The sequence below is a fragment of the Galeopterus variegatus genome, unplaced genomic scaffold (genome assembly GCF_000696425.1).
Source record: "Galeopterus variegatus unplaced genomic scaffold, G_variegatus-3.0.2 Scaffold2070, whole genome shotgun sequence".
Lineage (NCBI taxonomy): Eukaryota > Metazoa > Chordata > Mammalia > Dermoptera > Cynocephalidae > Galeopterus > Galeopterus variegatus.
The window spans coordinates 132,336-141,517 of NW_007728181.1; the positions used below are offsets into that span (position 1 = coordinate 132,336).

A 9,182-nucleotide genomic window follows, 5' to 3' on the forward strand; every position below is an offset into this window, starting at 1 on the left:
TTTTTTTTTTTTTTTTTTTTTTTTTTTTTTTTTTTTTTTTTTTTTTTTTTTTTTTTTTGCTGTTGAGTTGTTTAAGTTTCTTGTATATTCTTGGTATTAACCCTTTATCAGATAGATGTACAGTTTGCTAATATTTTCTCCCATTCTGTAGTTTGTCCCTTCACTCTGTTAACAGTTTCCTTTGTTGTGCAAAGGCTTTTGAGTTTGATCTTATCCCACTGTCTATTTTTGCTTTAATTGCTTGTGCTTTTGAAGTCTTATTTAAGAAATCCTTGAGCAGCCCCATGTCATGGGTCATTGTTCCTGTCCTTTTCTAGTAGTTTCATGGTTTTGGTTCTCTGTTTAAATATTTAATGTATTTTTCGTTGATTTCTGTATATGGTCAGAGGTATAGGTCTAGTCTCATTCTTTCTCATGTGGATATCCAGTTTTCCCAGTACAATCCCGGTACCATTTATTGAGGAGACCGTCTTTTCCCCAATATGTGTTCTAGGCATTTTTGTCAAAGATCAGTTGGCTGTAGGTGGTTATTCCTGGGCTCTCTATTCTATTCCATTGGTCCGTGTATCTGTTTTTATGCCAGAAACATGCAGTTTTGGTTACTATAGCTTTGTAGTATAATTTGAAGTCTGGTTGTGTGATGTCTCCAGCTTTGTTCATTTTTCTCAGGATTGTTCTGGCTATTTGGGATCATGTTGGGTTCCATAAGAATTTTAGGATTTTTTAAAATTTTGTGAAGAACGTCCTTGGTATTTTGATAGGGATTACATTAAATCTGTTGATCATTTTGGGTAGTATGGACATTTTCATGGCATTAATTCTTCCAATCCATGAACACAGGTTATGTTTCAATTTATTTGTGTCCTCTTTAATTTCTTTCTTCAAAGTTTTATAGTTTTCAATGTAGAGGTCTGTCACCTCCTTGGTTAAGTTTTTCCTAGGTATCTTTTTTTGTTTTTTTGTACTTATTGTAGTTTTGTAAGTTAATTATTTTCTTGATTTCTTTTTCAGATAGTTCACTATTAGTGTATAGAAATGCTGCTAATTTTTGTATGTTGATTTTGAATCCTGCAACTTCGCTAAATGTGTTAGATCTAATAGTTTTTTGGTAGAAACTTCAGGGTTTTCTATATATAAGAACATGTTATCTCTAAACATGGACAGTTTGACTTCCTCCTTTCCAATTTAGATGCCTTTTATTTCTTTCTCTTGTCTAATAGCTCTGGCTAGTACTTCCAGTGCTATGTTGAATAGAAGTGGTGAGAGTGGGCATACTCTTGTGGTCTTGATCCACATGGTAACAAAGTGGATTTGCTCAGTGTTGAAATTCTGTGAAACAGTTTATCATTCTCAGGAGAAGACCAAGGCAAAGCTTTGAGTGCCAAGACAGGTCCTAATGTCAGGCCTGCTTTTCTCTTTTTCTTTCATGAGTTTTCAAGTTCTTTTTTTTTTTTTTCAGCAAAATACGGTCCCAAATATAGCATTAAGAGGACATTTCTATGCCAAGTACATTTTAGTTTAAATAACAGTATTTGTACAGATTTCTATATTATTCATCCATCTCAGTAATTTATAAGTGATTTCAATTATAGGCTACTAAATAATTTTAACCTAGTTAGTATTGTAATATTTGGTTTTTGCCTGTTTCAAACACTTTATTTTATAGATGTATACACATTTGGCCATGGATGCATGCCCACATACAGATTAGTTTTTAAACTATTTTATTAAAGATCTATTATATTCTGGTTATAGTTTTTTTCCTTCAAGTTTCTAATTATAACTAAACCTACATTTATAAAACAGATGGGATCAATATTGGATTTATTTTTATTAATCTCATCCTAACAGAGATGTTGTGAAAAGTAATTACATCAAACAGGGGTTTGCATTTCAGAAATAAAGTCATTGCTTTGCTATTAAGAGAACACTCTTTATTTTTCAGAGAGCTAAAGAAGAGGCCCAGCAAAAAGAAACAAAAGTGAAACTCCTTACTGAGACTGTAAATAGTGTCATAGCTCAAGCTCCTCCTGTAGCACAAGAGGCCTTAAAAAAGGAACTTGACACTCTAACCACCAACTACCAGTGGCTCTGCACCAGGCTGAATGGAAAATGCAAGACATTGGAAGTCAGTTGCTTTACTTATTTTGTTGTCATTGTATGTCAATATATGGTCATTTGTGAAGCATAGTGATTAAGAACACGGATTGTGGTATAAAATTACGTAGATTTGAATTCTTCACTTAAGCACTTACAAGTTGTATGACTTGGTGCCAGTTGCTTAACTTGTATAAATGTGTTTCCAATCTGTAAAATGAACATAAAAATAATACATACTTTATAGAGTTATTGAGAAAATTAAATGAACAAAAGTACCCTTTGGTTTGTGGGGATTGGTTCCAGGACTCGACTCTAATACCAAAATACATGGATGCTCAAGTCCCTGATATAAAATGGCATATTGTTTTCATATAACCTATGCACATCCTTGCATATACTTTAAATCTCTCTAGATTACTTATAATACCTAAAACAATGTAAATGTTATGTAAATAGTTGTTATACTGTATTTTTTTGTATTATTTCTTATTGTTGTGTTGTTATTTTTTATTATTTTTTTTCAAATATTTTTTATCTCAGGTCAGTTGAATCTGTGACGTGAAACCCACAGATATGGAGGACTGACTGTATTCTATTTAAAGTATTTAGACTAATACTCAATAAACATAAATAGCTATTCTAATTCTTACTATTGCTATTATTATTATTAGGTCACTAAAATACTATAAATTAGATTTCTCCTAATTTATAGGAATCGGTTTCTATTTTTTATATATTTTAATGTACATAAACTTATTTAAGTATCTTAGTTGGAAAGTATTCTGTGGAGAAGTATATCTTATTTTAGTTGTCTTTAATAACCGCTTGCCCTGTAGAGTTCTTAACAAGACAAGTTGTCTAACTAGTTCTTTTTTATTTTTGGCATTTCATATTATATTGATTCATTGTCATAAGCCCTGCTTTATCTTTCTCACATGATTTGCTCTTCAGATTATGCTTATCTGAATATAGGTAAGAAATCCTGGTGCCTCATATGATTACCAAGTAATTGTATCAAAAATAAAACTACAATCCTCCTTGTAAAAATACTGTGCTAAGGAGCACAAAACTTTACCTACTACCAAATGATGATGCTGCCAGACACTGTACATGAGTTGGTCTTTAAGCTTTCTTCCCCCATGCAAACTAGGTTATTTCTGTGAATAGAGTTGGTTAAAGATTCAGGTGTCCCATTGTAGTTGAAGAATGTTATTGTTTAGTTAGCTATATATATTGAATATTTGATATTTAAAGGCAGGTACAATTCAGATCAGTAGAGCAGATTTATAAAAAACATTTTAAAATATATATTTTTACTTAAAGTACTGAGATAATTATAAAATTATAACTTTCTAGTCATAAAATATGATCTCTGAGTATCTTTATTACCAATTCTAATCTCTTCTTTTTCACCAGTCTTTTTTCTCTTTTCTTTTTTCTTTTATCCAAGTCACTACTCAGACACTAGGCAAGTACCTTCTACATGCCAGGAAGTATTTTAGTTGCTGAGGATATAAAGACACATCTCTTGTATTAGTGCTATGTGAGTGCTACAGAAAATAAAACAAAGAATAGGAAGGAAAGAGACAAGATGGTACTGTAAAAGTCTCAAGGAAGTCACAACTAATTACTAGGGGGGGAGTAACTTTTTGTATCCAGGAAATTGCTTTCTAACAATACTTAAATAAAACACTTAAATATTCTTTTTTTATGTTTTTAATGTCTTTACATAAGTATTAGTCTTTGCTTTCTATTATTCATGTCCATTTACATGATATTGTTCAATCCAACAGAAATGTATTTTGCAGTATAATTTTGAAAGGGATCTTTTCTTTTCATAATTATAACAACATTTTCAAGACCATTTATTGAACTATCCTTCCATTTCTCACTCAACTTTACTAACACTTCTAGTCTTTCCTGTTTATATTGAAGTTATCAAGTCATTCAGTCCCTTTTTATTCCTTTTCCACTGGCTTGGAACATATACTTTATATATTTTGTCTAAATGGTACTTTTAATTATCATCATGCATACCTTAATCAAAAAAATTCAGAAATAATAAATATTTCTATGAACCTCTGTAACAATAATATGGTAGACACATTAGCATGTTTTAACTCTGAATTAACTCCTCCATCTTGCTTATTATATTTGCCTATTATTTAATTTGGACCTTACCTCTTACTACTCCTAAAATTAGTCAGTACCATTGCTGCTGCTGCTATTGTTGCAATTATTATTTAATACAATATTTATTTAGATTTGCCAATGCTATTTTTACAATTTATGTGATCAGTTTTGCTTTTTGTCCTTCCTTTTGCTTCTGTGTTCAATTTACTTCTTGCTCTTTCATTGAGTGTGAGTAGGAAATGCTCTCAGATTTTGCATAATTAAAAATGCCTTCATTTTACCCTCAGTATTGAATAATAGCCTAGTTGAACATATAATTATGTAGGGACAGTTATTTTTTATAACGCTGAAGATATTATTCCCTTGCTTTGAAAATTTCTTGCTGTTAAGATGTCAGCTCTCAAATTATTATTCCTTTATAATTTTTTCTGTTAAGTTTTAATTTTCTTTGTCTTCAACGCACTGCAGTTTCACTCTATTTTGTCTATGTGCAGATTTGCTTTCATTTATAATTTGTCACCTGGGTGTGTTATAAGAACATATAAATTATTTCTTTCTTTAGTGGTTCTCCATTATATTTTTAAATACTGTCTTTTTCCCAATCTCTTCATTCCTTCCTAGGGGGCTCTTTATTAGGTCTATGAAGAATCTCCCCAACCTATATCCTGATTCTGGGTTTCTCTTTAATATTTTCTATATTCTTATCTCTATCTACTCAAATCAGGGTAATGTTCTAAAAATCTGACTTCCAATTGTCAAATTCTCTCTTCAACTGCATATGGCATAATTTATCCTTCAAAAGGGAAGTCTACTTATCTTTTTCTGTATGCACATTTATCTATATATGTGTGTATGTGCATTTATATTTTTCAAAGACCAAATTTTCCATTTTTCAAGATTTTATTTAGTTCTTTTTCAAATCTCTCTCTTCTTTGTCATGATCTTCTGCTTTTGTGTAATTAATTCTATTTCCTCCTTAAGTTAAACAACTTGAACAAATGCAATTTGTTTGGGAATTCTCACTTAATGAATAATAAGCATGAGGCCATTTTATTTTTCCGATAACTACAACAAACCATGTCAAATTCTACTTTCTGCTAAGTAGTTGTCTTCTTAAACATTATTTCAGTCTGATCCAATAACTTTTTATTCACTCTTAGTTATAAAAATTGGGTCTAATTTAAATTTCAGTCTCATACTTTATGTAAATCTTCCACCAGGTTGCATTAATCTTGTTGGTGGCTTCAGCAATTTATTGAGAGGCGGGAGTGGGGAAAAATTATCTCAAGTCTCCTTCTATCACCCAATTTCTGGATATTGATTTTCTAGTGTTAGTATAAGGAAGGATAAAGGAAAGTACTCTCTTATGAATGTCCTTTTCTTGGCTGGCCACAATTGCTATTCCCTTTTGTTAACACCCACATACGTCTGCGTTGATTATTTGTCCCCTTTCTATATGTTATCACTACTGATCTAGCTTGTTCCCTATAGACTTTATGTGGTCCGTTGGGGATCCAGGTTAGCCTTATTTAATGGACTTTGAATCCCCAAAAAAGATCTCCCAGGCATTCATGGTACCCTGTAATATTTAACAAGAATTTCAGGCTGAATCTTGCTAATAGCCTTACAACAACATTCCCTTGATGATTACAGCTTTTTGACTAATGATTCTGTGGTCCCTTGAAGTGTTATTTACTTACCCACCACATCTCAACTCAGAGCCTGTGGGCACTGGAAGAACCCATCTTCTATACCTTTTAGGAATGAGAAACTTGTAAGAGTTTTCATTGATTCCTCTTCGGACATACCAACAGCTCAACAGGAAATGCAGACAAATTACCCCTTCCTGAATTTATTTACCCACAAGATGAGCAGTTCTCTTTTAGATTCTGTAAAGAAAAGGATCCAGATGAGTTCGCCTATCCATCCCCATAAAAAGATGAGAAAGAAAAGTTGCCGATCTTTTCAAACTCTCCTCTCCACTTTCCTCTAATGTCCTCTCCATCAGCCCTCTCTATTTAGACAAGGGCTCATGAAAAGAAGTAATAGATATTCTCCCAACATAGAATGTAGGCAATGTAGCACTTCTATTTCTTAAGTTGGAACACTTATTGTCAACCTTAAGAAAATAAATCCTGCTTATACGTTTGTTTTTTTGATTTGTGAGCTCACCTATAATAGGAATTGTTTTTACTAGAAATTCCTTTTCCTCTGGACTGTTGGAAAGTCCTTATGAGTCTTTGTATTTGTTTCTACCAGGGTCTTAGAGATGTTATGCTTTGCCCTCGTGTGTGATATAAACTTGGGTTTCAACTTTGTAGGGATGGATCCTTATTTTCCAACCAAGAATCCAAAGGATTCTCAGCTTCCTTGCTAAATCCCTATACTCCAGTGGGTGGGGAATTTTTAGTTCTTGTTTCCTGGAAGGTACGGTGCATTCCATTATTATTTTATGTCTCCTGGCATGGGTGAGACCAATGTCTATTTCCCAACCCAAGTTAGTGACAAATACCCTAGCTTGTATGTTATATACCCTGTTCTCATATGCCAGTTACTTTGTTAAGCCTGGTTTCCCACTCTCTATTTGCACTTTCCTCTTTTTTTTTTTTCCTGACAGTTGAGGTTTTTCATACATGTTTTGTAGATCAAAGATGAATTTAAAATGTTTCCTTTATATTTTATCCAGCATCTCAATATGACTGAAACAGGGTGTGATGGTTTACTACATTAGCTCCGTCTAACCATTTTGAACAGAGATTTACTTTTTCTTTTGTTCTCTCCTTCAAAGCCACTTTGAATTCTGTTATTTCAGAGTAATTTTAAGTTCCAAACTGTTAAGCCTAACAGTTATTCTAAGTGGCTTTTAGCTCCAATTCAGGCTTCAAGACTGTATTTTATTTTACAAAGGTGACCTGCAAAGCTGGTACAGTCAGCCTCTCCAGCTGTGTCCTTCAGTTGCATTAAAGATGGAAGAGGCCATCCATCCTGATGGTTTAATCAGCAAGGTAGTTCATTACCTCAGTTTGCACCAAAGTTAATAAGACATTACCAATCACATCTCCTTATCTTCAAAGCTCTAAGGTATTTAAAGAAATACTTATATTTTCCTACTGGGATCTTTGCCCAGAAGGAAGACAGCCTGTAATCCAGCAGGAGCTGAAAATGACCCAGATTTAAGATTTCTATCACCTTTTTTTTTTTCCTTTTTGTCTTTTTTTTCGTGACCGGCAACGGATCGCAACCCTCGGTGTTGCGCCCGCACCTTGCTCAGCCAGTGAGCGGCCGGTCTGTATGTGAAATCCGAACCCTCGGCGGGAGTGCCGCCGCGCTCCCAAGCAGCACACTGTAGCAGTGCGCCACCGGACCGGCCCAAGATTTCTATCACCTTTTAAAGCAAAATACTTAATATCACTTTCTTTGTAATCAACTGTACATAAAATGCCAAGCAAGTATAGAAGGTTGGTAGTCTTGCAAGGCAGGTTAGACTGATACTTTCCATCAGATAGATATGGAATATCCTTCATCATCTGTAAGGGATATAAACAAATGAGAAATATGAGAAACCTGATAGATGTTTTACTTTCTCCTAAAATAAAGCTTCCTCTCTAGGCTTTGCTTTTTTTTTGGTAGTAATTTGGGGGCGGTGGGGGAGGTAGCATGTGGTGGTGAATGCACTACCTATAGGCTTGCCCAATATTTACAATTCTAAAGCTAATAGAAAATGACCTTCTCTATATTCTTATCCTCTATTGCATCTTCTGGCCTTTTCCCTAACAGATATGATCACAACCTGGAAACTCACCTTAATTGTTTCTTTGCTTAAAAATACTTTATCACACAGTATGAATGCAAAAACAATATATTGTTCAGTTTTGCTTGTTTTGAGCATTACAAAAAATGATAACCTATAATATATAGTTTTCTAGGAAGTGCTCTTTCCATCCAACATATTTGTGTCTGAGATTCAGTTCCCTCTTTTATGGTGGCATAATATATTTGTTCATTCTCCTTCCAGTGGACATAAAGGATGCTTCCTTTATTAAAAAAAATATTACAGAAAGTGCTGAAATGATCATTCTTTTTAACTGTCTTTGTTGCTTATGCAAAACAGTTTTTCTGAAGATATATGTGGGTACTTCAAAAAGTTCATGGAAAAACAGAATTAAAAGCTAATACAAATTATTCCATTAACTTTTTGAAGTAACCTCATATACTGAAAAGTGAGTTGTTGGGTTGTCAGGTATGTGAATGTTCATCTCACCGAGAATGACAAATTATTTTCCAAAATATGTGTCTTTGTTTTCCAGTGTGTCCTTCCAATTTATACACTCTCCCGTAACAAAGACAAATTTTTGTTGGTGCATATCTTCTCTTATACATGGAATTGTCAAACTTCTCATTTATGTCAGTCAACATGGTATTTCATTGCAATTTTGATATATGTTCTCTTGGTTATTAATGAGATTAAACATATCTTCATATGTTTATTGATGTGTATTGTATGCCCGTTTTTCTTTTTCTTTCAAATGCTCGTTCAGACCTTTCCTTAATTTTTCTATAGGGTTATCTGTTCATCTTTTAATTGACTTGTTGGCATTTATTTTTTGTATTCTTATGACCTACTACAATTGTCGCAATTGTTTTCTTCAAGTTTGAGGCTGTTTTTTTCAATTTCTTTATGGTATCTTTTGATGAATGGAAGGTTTTTCTTTTAGTGTTTTAGTGTTGCCAAATGTATTCATCTCTTCTCTTATATTCAATTTTTTACAAAATGTCCTATTGAAGATATCCTTCCTCATCCCCCAGTCAGAAAGATCTTTTTGCTTTCTTATAGTGATCTTTAATTTTTGTTATTTTATATAAAAGTACTTATGTTGGGCCGGCCCGGTGGCGCACTGGATAGTGCGCCGCTTGGGAAGCGCGGCGGCGCTCCCGCCCGAGGGTTCGGA

The 9,182-nt window shown here is 33.4% G+C and overlaps 1 protein-coding gene across 1 annotated transcript in view; it reads left to right on the forward strand.

Annotated features, from left to right (window-relative positions):
- Positions 1 to 9,182, forward strand: part of LOC103596673 (dystrophin-like) — a gene marked incomplete at its 5' end in the record, with an annotated part of 285,255 nt that overhangs the window by 130,484 nt on the left and 145,589 nt on the right. Inside the window, one exon of the mRNA XM_008580348.1 lies at positions 1,946 to 2,128. Coding sequence (XP_008578570.1) covers positions 1,946 to 2,128 — 183 coding nt within the window. The remainder of the gene's footprint in view (positions 1 to 1,945; positions 2,129 to 9,182) is intronic.